The following is a 20,911-nucleotide window of genomic DNA, read 5'->3' as shown; positions in this document are numbered from 1 at the left end:
ATGCACATGCACTTAATGACAGAGCTTCAAAGGACATGATGCAAATACCGAATTTACACAATCTCTTAAAGAATGTCGGCTTAGGACAAGACTTCCTCAACAGGACTCCCATAGCACAAGAAATAAAAGCAAGAATCAATAACTGGGATAGATTCAAACTAAAAAGCTTTCTCTCAGCAAAGGAAACTATCAGCAATGTGAAGAAAAAGCCTACAGAGTGGGAGAAAATCTTTGCCAATCATACTTCAGATAGAGCACTAATCTCCAGAATCTATAAAGAACTCAAAAAACTCTACACCAAGAATGCAAATAATCCAATCGACAAATGGGCTAAGGAAATGAACAGACACTTCACAGAAGAAGGTCTACAAGCAATCAACAAACATATGGAAAAACGTTCAACATCTCTAGTAATAAGAGAAATGCAAATCAAAACCACCCTAAGATTCCATCTCACCCCAATTAGAATGGTGATTATCAAGAACACAAGCAACAATAAGTGTTGGTGAGGATGTGGGGATAAAGGTACACTCATACATTGCTGGTGGGGCTGCAAATTAGTGCAGCCACTCTGGAAAGCAGTGTGGAGATTCCTTAGAAAACTTGGAATGGAACCACCATTTGACCCAGCTATCCCATTCCTTGGCCTATACCCAAAGGACTTAAAATCAGCATACTACAGAGATACAGCCACATCAATGTTCATAGCTGCTCAATTCACAATAGCCAGATTGTGGAACTAACCTAGATGTCCTTCAATTGATGAATAGATAAAGAAACTTTGGTGTATATATATACAATGGAATATTACTCTGCCATAAAGAATGATAAAATTATAGCATTTGCAGGCAAATGGATGAAACTGGAGAATACCATGCTAAGTGAGATAAGCCAATCTCAAAAAACCAAAGGATAAATGATCTCGCTGATAAGTGGATGATGACACATCATGGGGAGTGGGAGGGGTGTTAGGGTTAGAGTTAGGGTTAGGGAGGGGGGCAAGAATGGAAGAAGGAAGGACTGTATAGAGGGAAAAGAGGGGTGGGAGGGGTGGCGGAAGGGAAAAAATGGCAGAATGAGTCAAACAACATTACCCTGTGTAGATTTATGATTACACAAATGGTATGCCTTTACGCCACGTACAAAGAGAGAAACAACATGTATCCCATTTGTTTACAATAAAAAAAAAAGAATGATACATACATACATATGATTCTACTTAAACATCATTCTTAAAGATAAACTGTAATGACAGAGGACAGACTGGTGATTGCTAAGGGTTTATGGTTAGGGCTAGGAAGATGTGATTATAAAAGAATAAATAGCATAAGAGTTTTCTTTTTGGGGGATGGACCATTCCGTATCCTGACTATGTGGTTACACAAATTTAATCATATATTAAAATTCACAGAACTGTATACCAAACTTAAAAAAAAGAAGTCAATTTCTTAAAGCAAAATTAAAATGGAAGAAAAAAATAGAGCAGGTATTGTTTGAATTTGAATCCTGTTTCAGCACTAGCTGGGCAACCAGTAAAAGGTTAAACTTTCTTTTGGCCTTGGTTTCCTCATTGGTAAGGTGAGAATGGATGGTGGTACCTATCTCATAGCTCATTGGGAGTTAATAAGAAAGCATTTCTTACAGTTCTTAGCCTGTTGCCTGATAGTGGCTATTAAATATGACTTATGACTATTCCATTGTCACCATTATTGTGTTTCAAGGATCCTTTTGGTTATGAATAATTGCATCACATAATTATTCTGTATTGCTGAATCAGTTAACCTACAGAGTGGTTGTCTGTTATATTTGATCTGAGGCATATGATTTAGCCTAGATACATGCTCTAATTGACTTTAATGTTTCAATTTCTGACACTATAAAAAATGGGTCTAATTAAAGTTCGATTCATCTATAATCAAAAAAGTTTGAAAAAACATAGCTATAAAGAATAGTCTAGAAAACAAAACATTAGAGTTGCTACAAATTATCTTTCATTCTACTGAATTTCAAAAACTGTTAAAATTAATTATATCTGGATCATGGGGTAGAGATCCATAATAGGGTTTCTCCATGCATGACTGAAAAACCACAATTATAATTCATTCTTCTAGGATGCTTGTTAAAACTGAAAATTCTTATTGCTGAATCAGAATTTCTGGGGACTACCAATTTGACTTTTTAATAGTCACCAAGTGATTGTTATACATAGTAAAGTATGAGATCTGGACTAAAATAATTATTAGCTAGCACTGGTTTCTTAATGAGTTTAATGCAGATACATGCTGAAATACAATTCTGTCTGTATTACTCATTTCTAATATTACCCACCAAGATCAGAAACAGAAGAGGAAAACGAGTTATGCTAGGCCACGTTATAAAGCAATTCCACTGAAATCTGCCTACAACATTTCAATATTTACTTGCACTGCATGTAGTCAGTACCAGAGGTTGCCCACCTGAGGCACTGACCAAGAGTGGTGCATGAGATGTCACGCCACTCAGTTTCCCAGCGTATAGACCTTTCCTTTCACCTCTTCTTCCCTTACACTTTTGTTCTTTGCTCTTTTTTATTCCAAGTTTAAGTTTCTTTTTTCATTCCTGTCCCTATGGCCTGCCTCTTTGTAAATACAGAAAAATAATTCAATGATTATAAATAGTGTTTAACAAGACACTGGGCAGTTTTTAAAATCTGAATTCATTGATAGAAGAATTGTCAAAATATATTGGTGAGTGTACGAAAAAAGCAAAGTTTGCAACAGTGTAATATGCTACATTTCATTTAAAAAAGGAGAAAAAAATACATAAGCAAAGTTTACCACAGTATAATATGCTACATTTCATTTAAAAAAGGAGAAAAAATACTTATTTATATTTACCTAAAGATACTTTGGAAGGATAAATAAGAACCTAGCAAAGTGATTACCCAGATGGGAACAGAGTGTGACACCAGGGGAAGGGAGAGAGGAAGGATGAACTGGGAATGAGATCAAGAATTGTTTTTAAACATCCTTTATATTGTTTCGATGTGACTCATGGAAATGCACTGCCTATTACCTGAACTACGTATATTTAAAAGTGGAAAAAGAGAACACTGGCTTGATCATGAGGCAAATTCAACTTCTGTTTATTTTTCATTCTATTTACTTTATCTTGCCTTTCCCTTAAACTAAGTCACCACTTTTTTTAGTTCTTGGTTTTTTTAGAATACCTTATGAAAATACAGGCATATACATGTATATTTTTCCCCACTTTCTTACATTAACTGCAATACAGTGTACAGACATTACTTTGCATTTTTTTCCTACTTCACAGTACATATATTGATGACTGGTCCCCTCACACAGAGAGCCTACTTTCCCCGCAAGCTGTTTAATAATACATTAAATAGATGTTTATTTAACCAGCTTCCAACCAATAGATATCTGAACTATATGCATTTATTCACTATTGCCAAAAATGTTATAAAGAATAATTTTATAGGGACTGGGGCCATAGCTCAGTGGCAGAGCACTTGCCTAGCATGTGTGAGGCACCGGGTTCAATCCTTAACTAAACATATAAAATAAATGCATGCTGTCCCATCTACAACTACAAAAAAAAATTTTAAAAAGAATAATTTTATAAACACCTAATTTTGTATGAATGCAGCATCAATTCCTAGAAATAAGACTGAAGGTTCAAAGTTAAATGCATTTGTACCTCGTAGGAAGCAATGTTGAGATTTTAACTTTAGTCTGTCTGCTGCGTAAGTCTCTACTTCTTTTGATCATGCCATGTTTTCTTAAATGTAAGAAAAAGAATGTCAGAGCATTAGTTCTGCAGTGTCACTAACATACTTACAGGGGCATTTCTGTATTTTGCGAGGCTAGCAAATCCACATGTGGATGAAGATTGGCATTCAAGTTGTTTGTTACAATAGGACTTGGAGAGCTGAAACCTAGGAACACAAAATGAACTTTAGTTTTGAAACCTTTTTTTTTCAATCACTTGCTAGATTTTCCACAATTTAAAAAAAAGGGTGGGATTTAGATATTTCTGTCACCACAAAAATCACAGAATTTCCTTAAAAAGAGATTAAAAAGCAAAATTTGAGAGAGGGGGATGACAGAGAAACAGACATTTCTCCCACAAAAATAGGGTATAAAGGGAACAAATATAATTATACTGGATTTTCTGCCATCTATGATGATCTAGAATGGAAAGGATTTTACATGTCTTGCTCTGCCCAACTCAAGAAAAATGTAATGGTGTATACGGAGCTCAATCCTCGCCTCTGAGTTCTTAACTCCCTATAGGATGTTGAGACTCCCTAAAAGGAACATTCCTGATCAAAACCCAACAAAATTCTCCAATGCGAGTGATTCCACACATCTTGCTGGCCTACATAAGCATGCAGCCAATATTTTAGAAGTGAAAACAGTTACAAGAAAACCACAAATTCTGGGATATCAAATATTTCCGTGCTAGAAACACAAGATAATGTAAGAGAAAGATGAACTGATTTTAGTTTGGCATAAGTAGATTTTAGTATTTTTTTCACTGTCCTTATTTTCATAATTAACTAATACTTGAGAATAAGGATAGCAGAAGATAACAAATAAGCTAGACAACTCAGGTAGCCCTAAGCCTACAAATGTATCTTGTAAAAGTTATTTCATTTACCTTCTCAAACCCTTTAAGGGTACCATTGTTCCCATTTTGTAAATGAAGATAGTTTCAAAGGTCAAGTGACTAAGAGGTGGCAGGATTGGGATTTGAATTTGGACTTCTGTCTCTAACCTATTTCCCTCCACATTTCAAATCCAGGTGAATCATGCCTTATAATTCCTGAATTTCCTGTCTGCACACGATATTACCTTACCTGGTGCTGTGGTACAGCAGAGAAACCCGATAATACTGTGTGGATTCAGAAGAGATTTAAATACTGGCTATTGAGCTGGACACCTCTACCAAGCAGGCCAGGTGAATTCCATGAGATTCTAAGCCAGTGGGATGAATTTCCAAGACCTCCTCCCCAAGACACATTCCCTTCCTATACTGGGTTTGACCCAACCATTTGCCAGGAAGTAACTGCATCTCCTGATACAGTTCTCTGATATTCAAACTGACTTCAGTCTTTCTCAGGAGCCATTTTAATCATGAAAGCAAAGAGAAATGTTTCACATCAAGCTCTTCTGCTGATCTGAAAAGGCCCAACTGCTTATTTACTTAAGTTTGAAAGCTGAGTATTCACGTTGCTGAGTTCTCCCTGAGTGGCTGTTGGCATCAGGGTGCTAGGACTTAAATCAAGAAGCTCACAAGATGGGGCCGAGGGCTCACTGGCAGTCTGCAAATAAAACAAGTAAAAATGCCATTTAGAAAAATTTGTGTACTATAGTCTATTGTGGCTTTTCCCTCACAATCTCCACTGGAAAGATGAAGAACGCTATTTGGATGCATCTTGAGGAAGTAGCCTCCATTCACCGGGCAGCAATAGTATGAATCACATCTCATCAACCACATGGATTCCTGTTTAGGGACTCTTCCTATGACCTTATATTTAAGACAAATACCTATTGCCACCAAAACTAATTCAAATTGTCAATGCATGTCTCCTCTTAAAAGATCTGTTTTAGGTAAGCCTGGCTTCTTACTATACTATTGGTAAAACATTCAATTATTTATTTTATAACATTTCTAAATCACTTACATTAGTGGCTTCCATCTGGTTCTTATTTTGCTCCAAAAGCCTTTGCTGGTTCCGAGTAAACCTGTTTGAATTAGTAAAATGCAGGCACTTAAAGAAAAGAGATATGAAAATGCTACAAAATCTAACAATTATGAAACACACAAGTGTTTAGGAACAATGACAATCCCTTTTCTATTAAAAATAAAATAACTTTTTCGCAGCTTATAATGTACTAACAACCTTAGAAAAAACTGATGAAATAGAAAGATTTTTTTTTTTTTTAATTAAAAATCAGAATTCATGATGGTGGATTAGAGTGAAGTGGCAATTCTCTAGCTCTGTGACTTGGGATTTGAGCAGCAGGAATACTGCTTCTGTGCAAGGCAGGTGAAAAAGAGATTTCACTAAAACTCAATATTGGACAGAGTGCCTTAAAGACTTAGAAATCTTGGGGACATTAAACAAGGAAAAGGGACAAAATTAGAGCTAAGCTGCTGGCAGGAACAGCAGAACTAGCACACAAGGATGAAAAAAGCTGAGAAATGGACAATCTTAGTGTGGAAAATTCTGAAATTGGAGAGGCAGCTTGCCCTAGGCCAATTCAGAGGCTACTCTGCACAATAAACCTGTGTTCCCCAATGGTTCACTGAGAGCTGAGGCAGGAGTCATCTTGAGGCCACCACACTGCCAGCACCAACAGGAACCATAAACTTGGACCTGAAAGTTCAGGTGTCCCTTCCAGGAGTTCGGGGCTAGTTCAATACAATTTCTTGGTAGACACCAGCCACCTAACCCAGTCTGTGCCTAGCAAATCCGGAGAAAAGCAAGCATGCAGAGTATTTTGCTAGTGGAATACAAGTCGGGGAGGCCTGGGAGAGCCTGGCCTTTTACCCCGTGAGTCCTGCCACTGGTCCTAGGAGGGGTTGGGAATTTGAACCCTTGGGTGTGACAACAGGCTCAGGGACTAAGCCCAGGAAAAACAACAGAAGTGGCAAAGGACTGGCTCCCAGGTCCCAGGAGTGGAACTCTGGGGAGTACTCAGTACACAATGGAATATCACTTAGCCATAAAGAAGAGTGACTTTATGCTATCTGCTGGAAAATGGATGGATCTGAAAACTATTGTGGTAAGCAAAATAAGCCAATCCCCAAAAAACAAAGGTGGATGTCCTCTCTGATATGTGGATATTAACACACAACAAGCGGGGGGTAGGAGAAGAATAGAAGTTTACTGGATTAGACAAAGGGGACTGAAGGGAAGGGGGATAGAGAGGAAATAGGAAAGACAGTGGAATGAATCTTTTCTATATACATATATAAATATACCATAGTGAATCACCACATCATATACAACCACAAGACTGGGATACTAATTAGAATAAGATACACTCCAAGTTTGTATAAATATGTCAAAATACACTCTGTCATATTTAGCTAAAAAGAAGAAATTAAAAAAAAAAAAGAGTTGGGCACAGACAGCAAATATATATATAGTCATTGACTATTTTGTCCACAGCAAAGGAAATGATTCCTTAATTTTTCATCAAGATTTTCTTCTTTTAAATGTGTACTAAAGGATTCATGGACATTTATCCATATACATATTTGTTTTTGTTTTCTCATTTCTAGTACTTTTTGAGAGTATTTTTGACTAGTAGTACATTTTGGTTTGGTTTTATATTGTTTTATTCAATAATGTTTTCCTTGTTTCTCTTTGTCCTGCTAATAGCCAAATTCTATTGTTCTTTCACTTTTCGTTTGTTTACTTTTTTCCCTCCTCCCTGCATACTCTGTTTCTTCTGCATGTGCCCTCTTCACCTTTTGAAATTGCAAACCCTTTTCACCCACATGTGTCTTCTTCTATCCTCTTAACCAACTCTATTCTTAACATTTCTTTGCACTAATTGGTTTATATAACACCAGCCCCTATCACTCATGCAGTAGTGACAATTAATACTGCAGAAGTCATAGGTAACACCTTTTGCTGATTTTATGCCAGACATGATACACGATCACTTACTGTTTTTACTGATGGAAATCGCTGATCCTATCATTTCTATTTTTTGTGCCAGTGAACCCTGTAGACATCATAAGGAACCAAGTACTCAGTTTACTGCTATACAGCTATACATTGTTTGCATAAATTGTTGCTATTATTTGGCTCCCCCAGTCTGTGAGGTACCAGAAACCTACAGGGATATTATGAGTAGGGTAGAAACTCTGCTGATACAGATCCATTTGGATAGATGGGTAAACACACCAACAATATGTAAAGCAAGGGAAGAAACCATCCCAAACAACCCAGCATGCCAACAACAGACTCCACTGACACCACAATGAAGAAAACATCAGAGAATTTAGAAAGTTCATAGTTAAACTGATCTATGAGGTAAAAGAGGTTGTAAGAATCAGAGAAAATACAAGAAATGAAAGATCATTTCAATAAGGAAAAGAGATTCTGAAGAAGAATAACTCGGAAATCCTTGAAATGAAGAAATCAATAAACCAAATTAAAAATTCAATGTTAAGCATCACTAACAGACTAGACCACTTGCAAGACAAGAGTTTCAGGCAATGAAGACAAAGTATACAATCCTGAAAATGAAGTTGATCATGGAGAAAAGATGTTAAAAGACCAAGACCAGAATTTTCAAGAAATACGGATAACATTAAAAGTTCAAACTAAGATTCACTGGGATAGATGAAGGCGCTGAAATACAAATAGAAGAAATGTACAATCTTTTCAATGAAATAATATCAGAAAATCTCCCAAACCTTAAGAATGAAGTGCAAAATCAAATACCAGACACCAAATAAACAAATTGCAACAGACCCAAAGGCACATTATTATAAATAGGCCTAACATACAGAATAAGCACAGAATTTTTTTAATTTATTTTTATTGTAAACAAATGGGATACATGTTGTTTCTGTTTGTACATGGAGTAACAGCATACCATTTGCATAATCATACGTTTACATAGGGTAATGATGTTTGATTCATTCTGTTATTTTTTTCCTTCTCTCCCACCCCTTCCACCCCTCTTTTCCCTCTATACAGTCCCTCCTTCCTCCATTCTTGCTCCCCTCCCACCCCCCAATATGTGTCATCATCCAATAAGCACAGAATTTTAAAACTTGCTAGAGAAAAAGACAGGTTACATTTAGAGATAAACCAATCCAAATCTCAGCTGATTTCCCAACCCAGACCCTAAAAGCAGGAAGTCTTGGAATAATATATACCAAGATCTGAAAGAAAGTGGATGCCCCACAATATCAAGCTTCAGAATTGAAAATAAAATACAAAACCTTCAACGAAACACAAAAGTTAAAAAATTTCACAACTAGAAAGCCTGCACTAGAAAACATACTCAATAAAATATTTCATAAAGAAATAATGGAGAATAAAAATGAAACCCAGCAGAGGTAGAAACTACAGTAGAAGAAGAGTCAATCAAAGGAGAATCTAATTCAACTTAAAAAATGCAAATAAGTCAAAATGACAGGAAATAAAAATCGTCTCTCAATAATAATACTGAATATAAATGGTCTAAATTCATCAAAAGGCACAGACTGTTACCCCCAGTTCCAAAAAAAAAGACAAAAAAAATTATAAAGAAAAGAACCCCACCAAAAACATTTAAAAATAAGATTAAAGGAAAGAAAAAAAGGCATAGGCTAGAAGACTGGATTAAAAAACCAGATCCAATGATATGCTCTCTTCAAGAGATTTACTTCATTGGTAGATATCCACAGACTGAAGGTGAAAGGATGGGAAAAACAAAAATATAAATCACATGGATCCTGTAAGCAAGCACGGGTTTCTATCCTTATAACAGATAAAATGGACTTCAAGACAAAGTTAATCAGAAAAGACTATGAAGGTCATTTCATACTGCTTAAGGAAATCATACAAGAAGAAGAAATAATGACTGAAAATATTTATGCTCCCAGAAATGGAGCATCTATGTACATCAAACAAACCCTTCAAAATATCAAGAACCAAGCAGACTATAACACAATAATACTAGGTGACATTAACATGCCTATCACTAGATAGATCTTCCAAACAAAAACTAAAGAAGCTACAGAAATGAAAATACAATTAATAATTTAGACTTAACAGATATATAATAATTCCCCCATCAATGACTGAATACACTTTCTTCTCAGTAGCATATGGAGCATATTCTAAAATAGACCACATTTTAGGCCACAAAAAAATACAAAAATATAGAGATAGTACCCTATATTCTATTTGATTTCTAATCTAGAAATCAATGATAAGATACAAAATAGAAACTACTCTAATACCTGCCGACTAAATAATTCATTACTGAATAAAGAATGATTAGCAGAAGAAATCAAGGATGAAATAAAAAAATATTCATGGTAAATCAGAATAGTGATACATTATATCAAAACCTCTATGGAGGCATTCTAAGAGGAAAGTTCACAGCATTGAGCTATACCAAATAAATAATCTAATCTTACATCTTGCAGTCCTAGAAAAAGAAGAACAAATCAATTCCAAAATAGAAGACAGTAAATAATTAAAATCGGAGTCAAAATCAATCAATAAAATTGAGATTAAAGCAAAATTCAGAAAATGAACAAAAAGGTCTTTGAAAGAATAAACAAAATTGATAAACCCTTCGCCAAGCTAACCAAAAGAGAAAAAAACTCAAAATATTAAAATCTATCAAGAAAAATTATCACCACAGACACTACTGAAATACAGAGGATAATTAGAAACTATTTTGAAAATTTATACTCCAATAAAATAGAAAATCTTGAAGATATCAACAAATTTCTAAAGTCATGTGATGTACTCAACTTCAATCAGGAAGAGATAGAAAAATTTAAGTAGATCAATTTCAAGTAATGGCATTGAAGAAGGCATCAAAAATCTACCAACAAAGAAAAGCCAGGAACCAGATCGATTCTCAGTCGAGTCCTACCAGACCTTTAAAGAGAAACTAATAGTAATTCACCTCAAATTATTCCATGAATTAGAAAAGAAGGGAACTCTTCAAAACACATTCTATGAATTAGAATCACCCTGATACCAAAACAAGACAAAGACACATCAAGGAAAGAAAACTTCTGACCAATATCTTTGATGAATATAGATGCAAAAATTCTTAATATGATACTGGCAAATTGCATACTAAAACACATTAAAAAGATAGTGCAGGGCTGTGGTTGTGGTTCAGTGGTAGTACACTTGCCTAGCATGTGTGAGGCACTGGGTTTAATCCTCAGTACCACATAAGAATAAATAAATAAAATAAAGGTATTAAAAAGAAAAAGGTAGTGCACCATGATCAGGTGGGTATTACCCCAGGAATGCAAGGTTGGTTCAACAGACAGAAATCAAGAAATGTAATTCATCACATAAGTAGACATAAAGACGAGAACTACATGATTATCTCAATAGATATAAAGAAAGCATTTCACAAAACATAGCACCCATTCATATTAAAAACAATAAAAAAATAGAAATAGAACATATCTCAACACTGTAAAAGTGACATATGAAAGTCCAAGGCCAACATCATTCTAAATAGAGAAAACTGAAAGCATTCCTTCCAAAAAAGAGGAACACTCCAATATATCAGCTCAGGAAATGACCTTAACAAGGTTTCCAAGCCCAAGAAGGAAAATAAAAAAATCAATAAAAGGGATGGTATCAAACCAAAAAGCTTCTTGACAGCAAAGGAAACAATCAAGAATGTAAAGAGAGAGCCTATGGAATCAGAGAAAATCTTTGTCACCTATACCTCAGGTAGGGTGTTAACTTCCAAGATACACAAAGAACTCCAAAACCTTAACACACACACAAAAAAACCCACAAATAACCCAATCAATGAATGGACAAAGGAAATAAACAGACACTTCTCAAAGAAAATAAATATATGAAAAAATGTTCAAAGTCTCTAGAAATTATAGAAATGCAAATCAAAACTACACTCAGGTTTTACCTCAGTTCAGTCAGAATGGCAACAATCAAGAATACAAGTAACAATAAGTGCCGATGAAGATGTGGGGAAAAGGGTACACTCGTACATTGTTGGTGGGGCTATCAATTGGTATGACCACTCTGGAAAGCAGTATAGAGATTCCTCAGAAAATTAGGAATGGAACCACCATTTGACCCAGTTATACCACTCCAAGGTATATATCCAAACGAGTTAAAATCTTCGTACTACAGTGACACAACCCATTAATGCTTACAGTAGCACAATTCACAATATCTAAGCTATGAAGCCAAGCCAGGTGCCCATCAACAGATGAATGCATAAAGAAAATGTGGTATTTACACACAATGGAGTATTACTCAGTCGTTATGAAGAATGACTTTATATACATGTGCTTAGCAAATAGATGGATTTGGAGACACCATGCTAAATGAAATAAGCCAATCCCCCAAAACCAAAGGTTGAATGTTTCTGATGATACATGGAAGCTAACTCACAATAAAGGTAGGGGTGAGTGGGGTAGAAATTCAGTGGATTAGAAAAAGGGAGATGATGTGAAAGGTACAGGATTGGAAAAGGAAAGACAGTGGAATGAATTTGACGTAATTTTCCTATGTCCATATATGAATACACCACAGGGAATCCCACTATCCTTTACATCCACGAGAATGGGTTCCTAATTAGAATAAGATATCTTCCATGCTTATATAATTATATCAAAATGGATTCTACTGTCATGTATAACTAGAAAAAAAAAACAATAAAAAGTTAAAAATCACATCACTAAGAAGTTAATTCTTTAATATTATGCATATTTCCACCAGTATTTCTTATAAATTTAATTTTAAACAGTTGAAATACACTTGACATAATTTTATATCCTAATTATGTTGTGAACATTTTTCTAGTTATTCAGAACTACAATTTTAATAGCTATAACATTTTACCATAAGAATGTACCACACCTTTAACCATCTTATTCTCAAATATTTAAGCTGTTTATTTTGCCATTATAATATTTGTCCAGAAAAATTAAAATGCATTTGAAAAAAACCTATGTTCCACTGTTTGTTTTTACTTTTGTAAGATAGTTGATACCTACCAAAACACTTGATATCTACCTTTTGCATCTCTGACTTAAAGTTTATATTGCTTGGGCAGTGAGGATAAAGGCAGAAGAGTTAAATTAGTAGGAAAAAAGATGTGAAATACTCGTGAAGCTAATGCAGAAGTCCAAAGTAGAGTTGTCAGTACTATTACCTAGAGGCTAAATAACCACGGACAAGACTTCCTGAACCTCAGATCTCCATTTGCTAAAAGGGAATAACATTTGAACCACTTCAGAAATTTTTTTGCAGGAGCAGGGATGTAGCTCAGTAGCTCAGTGATAAAGAGCTTGCCTAGCACCTGTGAGACCCTGGGTCCAATCCCTAGTACAGTAAAGAAAAAGTAGAAGAAATTCATTTTCGGGGTCAAAACTAGATAAATAGATAAACAGATAATCCAGGTGGATGAATGTGGAAATGCTTCTTTAGAAACATACAGTATATCTGTCTTTACACATTCACTTTCAAGAGCCTCACAGTCTTAAGGCTTACACTGCATCTGAACATGCATTTAGGTTTAAGGACTTTTCTAAAACACATTCGTTTTAATTTCTTCTACTCTTTGTATTGGCTTCTTTGTATGCTAGTCAGTTCAGTTACCTGTGAGGTATGAACAACCTTCCCAGGTAACTGATTTCAATTTCCTTATTTTCAAAACTGTCCTCTGGAAGTACTGAGTGGAGGCTTTAGGGAATGGTGGAACAGGGTGAATGTATTTTGCGTGAGGGATGGAGGTGAATCTTTGAGGACCACTGGGCTGATTGTGATAGACAGAATAATAATCTCCTCCATATCTATGTCCCACTCAATAGACCCAGTGAATTTATTATGTTGTGCTGCAAGAGGAAATTAAAGGGTGCCAATGGAATGAAGCTCACCAGTGAGCTGACCTCAACTGGGAGATTATCCTGAACAGTCCAGAAGAGCCTAAAGTAGTCATAAAAGTCCTTAACCTTGGAAGGGGAGGCAGAAGAGGAAGTGGGAGTGATTATATGTAGAGTTCTGAACCAGACATTGGCTTTGAAGATGGGGGAAAGGTGTCATGAGACAAAGCAAGCAGTCCCTCAGAGTTGTGATCAGAATCTCCTCCAGGCCCTCCAGAAAGAAAAGCAGCCCTGCCAACACCCTGGATTCAGCCTAGGGATACCCCCTGGCAACTCCTGACCCACAGAACTTAGCATATTATTCTATGACAATAAATTTGTGTTGTTTTAAGCCACCAGCTCTTTGGTAAAGTTACAGCATACATAGAAAACTAAAACACCAGATCTGTATTTTTTTTGAGGCAAGAATTTCTCTCCGGATCTCAGGACTTGAGTGTTTCTATCACACAACTTACCGCAGTCGCCTCAGCACACATGATTCAAAACTGAACTGGAACCCAGTATTCACAGAAGTAACCCAATTACCTGATAGCTAGAACAAATAACCTCTCTCCCCCACAGAGGAGACCTTTAGGCATTGGCCTTATGGTCTGCAACAGAACTCTCCCAAATGAAAACCAGAAGGCAGAACTGGACTGAAAAATGAGAAACACATGGTTTTCCTTGGCTGTTTTTCTGCTTACAAAAATTTACACCACACACACAGACACCAAAAAAAAAAAAAAAAAGAAAAAAAGAAATAAGACAAGGACTGTGAATTTTTTAGTGCTAAGAAAGAGAGCAAGACTTGCATCATCAGTCAAAGCTCCATCATCTTTTCTTACAAACAGTTGCTGGTCCTTGTAGGTAGAGTGAAGGAAGAACCTACCATTCTATAGGCACTGGTTTTACTTCACTGATTCTCTTTTTTTTTTTATGCCTCATTCTCCATCTGCTAGCTAGAAATACAGCCACTGTACATTTAGACATTCAAGTAATTCTCACCAGGGATGTGTCTTTAAGGGTGCCTAGTAAATCACTCAAACTGGGAGGAACACCTCTGGCACTTAGTGAGGAGAAGCCACACAAGGGAAAACTGTCCCATGCGAAGTGCCACACCTACTGAGAAAAAAGGACCTAGGAAAAGTGCCCCCCTGTGGGCACTCTTGCAAGGACATTGAGTGAATGGTGAAACTATGACTGGAGAAGGGTCAAAGAGGGGACATGGGACATGGGACATCATCAGCTCACCTCTCATATCCAAGAATGGCATTATTCAAATCCTCATTCACCTGAATCAGCTCAACAGTTACATCTTCATTCTCCACCACCACAAGCAGGTCCATGATCCTCTCCTGCATCTCCCGACTTGTCTTGTAAAGTTTCTGTCAAAGAAAAGAGAGCAATTTCTTCTTCCATGTTAATGCTCTATAAAGACACAACATGCCAGTCTGCATAACGCATGATCACCTTCATGCCAAGTCACTTGTGAGCGATTACAAGCTCCTTTTTCCTATTGGAAGGCAGTGAGTTATAAGATGCTTTTATTTTTCTCTGAAAGCCAAAATGGGTGTCCTAAGGACAATATGGCACACCAGAAGCAATGTTTGGACTGCAAACTAGAGATGATGTATGAGAATTCTTCATGCACTGCTTACTAGCTGTGCCATGTTGGGAAAAAAATTACTTGTTTTCTAAATTTCAGTTTTCTTATTGATAGATGAAAAATAACTACTTGCCATAACTACCCCAAGGATTGACATAAAAATGCAGTGAGATGCATGTAATGAGGAACTCTCTAACTAAGAAGCGCAAACATAAAATGTTATTGTCATTATTAGTGATGGGAGAAGACGTAGTTAAAAAACATTGACAGTGGCATAATTTTACTTACTGTTGTGCTGTACTTAAACATTAAAAGTTTATAGGATATCACATTCCAATGTAAACTGAATCAGGATTAAAAAACTCATCACAGGTAATAACTTCATTGACATACCTAGAATCACTATAGTGAGCCACAACAATCACCCTCCAAACCAGTTTTTTTTCTCATAAGCATCAGAGGCACCTAGGACACATGTACTGATTCCAGAATCTCCTGGGCACGGGATCTTGGACTCTATATTTTTAAACAAGCACACCAAAATGTCTCCTATGTACAACGACACTTGAAAAGTGCCACCTTACAACTGATTTCCTTCTAGGCAAACCTCCAATAAATCTGAGGTGCATCCAACTAACGCTCTTATCTCCTCAATCTCACCTTGGCTAGAATTTGCTTGTGTAACATTGGCAACATTAGCCAAAAGCACAGGGCTGATCCTCCTTTCACAATGAAAGCAGCCCAAGGTGCTTAAGCCTCACACGAGATTACATGATTTGACATTTCCCCTTAACAAAGAGGCTCACTGAAAAACTTATGCTTCATGAGAACATTTAGAATCTCAAACAATCTATTACACGACTCCTGAGAGGAAATCTCTAAATAAATAAATCTACCTTTTAATAACTGGCATTTAGACTAAGAGCCACTAACCTCAACAAAATCATGAAAATATTTAGAACACAAGATGAAATAAAAAGGTGGGGAAAAGGGAAGCAGACAGATAGAAGAGACGGGGTTTTAACACTTGCAATGTGTACCCAGAATAACCGTCCTATTTGCTAAAGACATGACCACCATCAGCAATGGCATGGTGTGGCATCAAAGTTTTTTTTTTAAAGCTCCAGATATTAAAGAGTTTCTGCTTTGTGGGAGCATCTAATCTGTTGAAAGCACTGAACTCTGCCACTATGGTGTGAAAGAAATCATAGAAACCAAGGGGTGGGTGTGGCAAACTTCTAATAGCACAAAGACAAGTGGCTGACTACAAGGAAAGAGAAAGGACTTGGATGCAACAGGCTAAAAGTATATCCAATGTACATACCTACTCTGGGACTTAGAGAAATAAGGCTAATATTTAACATTTGGCTTGTTTCTCCCCACATCTATAATAAAATAACAACCATCTTGCAGGGCTGTTCTAAGGACAAAAAATGATGTATATGTAGTCCCACAGTGTCTAGTATACAGGGGGAAGTTAAGACACATTACAGTGGCTCAAGGAGGGTGACTGGAAGTTCATCTAGATAATTAAAACAATCCTCTAGTACTTGCAAGATCACCCAGGAACCAACATCATGCAAAGGGAAGAGCATCTACTATAACTCCCCTAATGAACGAGAACATTTCCTTTGTTCTTGTTTTAAAGGGTATGGCAATTGTTCCTCTTGTTGCTCACTGGCAGCCTTGCTAGAACAAGGTCAAGATCAAGGAAATACAATGGGTGTTAGATGCCCATGAAAAAAAAATGTAGAAATTAATTTGAAATGAATTTGCAGCCAACATCAGTAGCCTCTGGTCTCAAGAAGATCCTCCCTTTGCCCTTTCAAGAGCCAGATGGAATGGAAACATGAAAGTAACATCACATCTCTCAGCAGGTTTGCAAAGCAGAATGTGAAAAACCTCTTCAAAAGCCAGCCCACTCTGATCTTTCAATTGATGTCTGTCTCAGAGAAGGGCGGCACCACCTGGAAACAGCAGAGACCAAGCACCATGGACAAAAAAGATGGGTCAGAGTTCCTCACAGTAGGAACCTGCAGGGCTGTGGACACACCATGGGGAATGAGTCAGTGGCAGGTGCTGGTGCAAGTGTGCATCACACAGCCCCTGGAATCACTTCCTTTTATTACAAAGGCAAAGGCAAAGGCTTCCAAGTTAGAGTGAATTTATCAATCAATTCAAAAAGCTTGGGAGCAAAACAAAGAGGCGCTCATTAAGAGCTTCCTCTTCTGACATCCAAATGGCTCTTATTCCTCCACAAAGCCCTCAGGAATTAAGGAAGGAGATCCCTCTGCACTTCCATCACCAGTTGACCCATGTTTACCAAGACAAGGCCACACACTAAAAATAGAAAGAAAAATGTACAAACAGGAAATAATGTGTGTGCATGAAAGCATCTCTATAAAGACTATCTATGTGGTGACATCCCTTTTATCAGCCCATGACATATTTTTCCTCTTCCAGTGTCCCCCACCCTGACTGCAAAAGGCAGAAAGAATGCCTCTATCTGCTCAAAAGAAAAACTCTCCACACTCCAAAGTGAAATATTTATCAGCTTAAATCATTCACACGGTTGTTCCTCATATACACCTCAGCTGAAAATGAACTCTTGAGAGAACCCTCCAGATCATCACTGGAACCCTCTGACTCTTTCGCCCCATTAAATATTGTCAATACCTTATTTCTCTAATGCCTATGTCTTCAAGACGTCCTTCTGTCCTAAGTAACTTCCTTTGTCCTCTGTCACTCATTCTTCAACAAAGTACACTGATCTATTCAACTGATTTGTAATAACCTCATTCAGTGTGCCAAGCAGGTGCTATAAATACGCAAAACTGTATGAAGCACTGTGATGGCTTTAAAAGGACAAGCCTTGGTTACTGCCTTCAAGTGGCTTCCAAACTAGTTCAAGAGCTAATTTCACACCCACAGGAAAAGACAACAGGTTAGGCTGGGCATGGTGGTGCAAGTTGCCTATAATCCCAACAACTTGGGAGGCTGAGGCAGGAGGAGTGCCAAGTGTGAGGCCAGCTTTGGCAATTTAGTGAGACCCTGTCTCAAAATAAAAAATAAAAAGGGTTGGTGTAGCTCAGGGGTAAAGTGCCCCCTGAGTTCAATCTCCAGTATGGTGAATGAATGAATTCACAAATCTAAGTTCAATCTCCAGTATGGTGAATGAATGAATTCACAAATAAATAATTTAAAAAGAAAATAGGTTAGCCTTGTACCCTACAAAGTCAGCCCTTGGTTGACAATGAGAAAGGAGCTGGCATCAAGGATACAGAGAGGGGGTTTCAAGGAAATACATTAGATTTCAGATCCAAGGCTTAGGAGAATTCAGTTCTCAGTTCAGCTCCACTGCTTGCTAGTGTGGGCAAGCCATCCCTTTTCTGAATGTGCAGACTCATCTGTAAAGAAAGGGACAAGGACCTCATGACATGGAAAGTCCCTTCCAAGTAGCTTAAAGATCCTGAAGGATAAAGACTTGGTCAGGGTGGCCAGAGGAGGATGATTTTTCTTTTCTTTCTTTTTTTTTTAAACTGGTTTACAAATCATCCTCACATCATCATCTGAGCTCCCTGGATTCCACAGAAAACCAAAATATTTTCTTTTGATTGATTGGGAAGAGGCAAAACATAAGAACAAAGTGGGAGGTCCCTGAGATAGTCGGCTTCTCAGGAGAAGAGGAAGGCGCCCAAGGCCAAATGCACAATGCCAAGAAAGCAGACACAGGAAACAGGCGTTGTAATTCTTCATACCTGTGGCCAGAGCAGACATGCTTAGCTCATCACTGCACACCTGAGACTGGCTGCAGCCACACACTGCCCTCCAGCAAAGGAAATCTAGTCCCTGCCCAGTGAAGCACAGTGGTAAGAAAAGGCACCTACCACACAAAAGGGTTTTACAACCCAAGGGTCTAACAAAGTGCAGGAGATCTGTGAATCAGGAGTGTTTCAGGATCTAATGGCTCAACATGGACTAGAGGAACAGAGAGGGGCTTTCAAGGAAATACATTAGATTTCAGATGAAAGGAAACAGGAAGGGAACAGGTTTCAAAGAAACAGAACTAGCAGTAGAGAAGGTAATCTTAAACAGATAAAATTCTGGTTTTAATGCTAACCAATAGCACAGTAAGACTGCAGTCACTGGTTATGTGCAGGAAGAGCCAGGCGAATTCTGCGTGGAAGCTTTTTCTATGGCTGGCCATGTTTATTTGGTGGCCATGTTTATTTTGTTTCTGTCAGGGAGGTTGTCTTGTAGGGACCATGTTACCAGGTTCTAGGCCTCCTGGATTCTGACTGGATTCAGCTATCAGGACACACTGGCAGGAAGTGGGAGGAGGATGAGGTCTGGTTAGTTTGTCCAGTCCTTCTACCAACAGCACTGTTGTTCTCAAGGCTGCTCTCTCTGCACTGTTCTTCCCTTTGGGTTCTTCCTCTCATCTGGGTGCACACCCCCTCCAATGACCACCTGGGCTCATGGTGCAGCTTCCGGAAGCCACAGAAGTTCTGAAGGCAGCGGCCAGGGAGCTAGCACATCATCCTAGGCTCCTCCCTCTAGTGATCCCAATAATGCAGACAGACTTTGAAAAAGCAGAAACTAAAGAATTCCTTTGCTTCTCCATAGTCTACCTTTGGTTGCTTTCATTTTTAGATCTTTAAAGCAGATAGGCTCCTTGTCCTTTCTCTCCATACCAGATAAAGAAATCAACCCAATCTAGAGTTAGATCAAGCACAGTAGAGTGTTTTAGATTTTAAAAATTCAAATACTGATCAAAAGAAATTTGGAATTGCACACCCCACACCAGACCTTTATTATTGACAAAAAACATGGGAAGAAAAATAAAGTTTCCCATCCGGTAGTCTCTATAAACAAGTTGATTGGATGCCAGAACCCATTCAACTTGAACTGGCCATGAGCAGTATTCTAATGTTGATTTATAATGTAAATCTCTTTACTATTCAAGGCAATACACAGCCCTGAGCTCTGGCATTAAAAGAACAACCAACAAATTGGCATCGTACTTGCAAAATTCAACCAAACATCTGCACCCAAGGACTCTGAGACAAAAAGACATTTCAGTATTGGTGAATAAAGTATAAAACTGGATTCAGGTATTTAAATGAAATGTTTCAGTGTACATTTTTACTGCAGGGTTGTCAGCTACAAATGAATGAGACCATGAGAAATAAGTCAAAAATCATTTCAGGGCTCTGAATGGCCTGGGAAGACCATGTGAAACTAGAAATATTGCTAAGGCCATTTTCAAAATATATTATGTGCCACATATCCTTTTACTTTGATATTTAATTTTTAAATTTTAGTTTAACACACTAGTTAACATTATAAGTTACAAAGTTTCTATACATAAGATTCCGATTGTAGATTTTTTAAAGGATTGCTGGATACAAACTCTAATGATTGATTTTCCTTTTATTCTTCCAAATTAATAGGATGCATTTAATATTCCCTTAGTTTACAAAGCATCATCTAAGCTCTGCATTTTATACATGCAGAAACTAAGCCCAATAATCATAAATGACTTGCCCAAGGGCAAGAACTCTACTGCTTAGCAAAATTACAATGCTTCTAAGTAAAATATTCCAAAAATAATATACTTAAACCAATGAACATAAACACTGCTTTGTTTCTCAAGGTACACTGCCTTCATGTTCTGCTGAATATTAA

The 20,911-nt window shown here is 37.3% G+C and overlaps 1 protein-coding gene across 5 annotated transcripts in view; it reads right to left on the bottom strand.

Moving 5' to 3' along the window:
* Nucleotides 1–20,911, bottom strand: part of TOM1L1 (target of myb1 like 1 membrane trafficking protein) — a 46,366-nt gene that overhangs the window by 11,077 nt on the left and 14,378 nt on the right. For all 5 annotated transcript variants that reach the window (XR_013762471.1, XM_079131431.1, XM_079131432.1 and 2 more), the window contains 4 exons: nt 14,869–15,002; nt 5,690–5,750; nt 5,209–5,326; nt 3,841–3,937 (listed from right to left, as the gene is read on the bottom strand). Coding sequence is in view for 4 of the 5 variants with exons in the window: in XM_079131431.1 (XP_078987557.1) it covers nt 3,841–3,937; nt 5,209–5,326; nt 5,690–5,750; nt 14,869–15,002 (410 nt within the window). In the remaining variant the exon portion in view is untranslated. The remainder of the gene's footprint in view (nt 1–3,840; nt 3,938–5,208; nt 5,327–5,689; nt 5,751–14,868; nt 15,003–20,911) is intronic.

The sequence above is a fragment of the Sciurus vulgaris genome, assembly GCF_902686455.1.
Source record: "Sciurus vulgaris genome assembly, chromosome: 3".
Taxonomy (NCBI): domain Eukaryota; kingdom Metazoa; phylum Chordata; class Mammalia; order Rodentia; family Sciuridae; genus Sciurus; species Sciurus vulgaris.
Note: the sequence above shows the minus strand (reverse complement) of the source record. Positions and strands in the feature narration are given on the sequence as shown.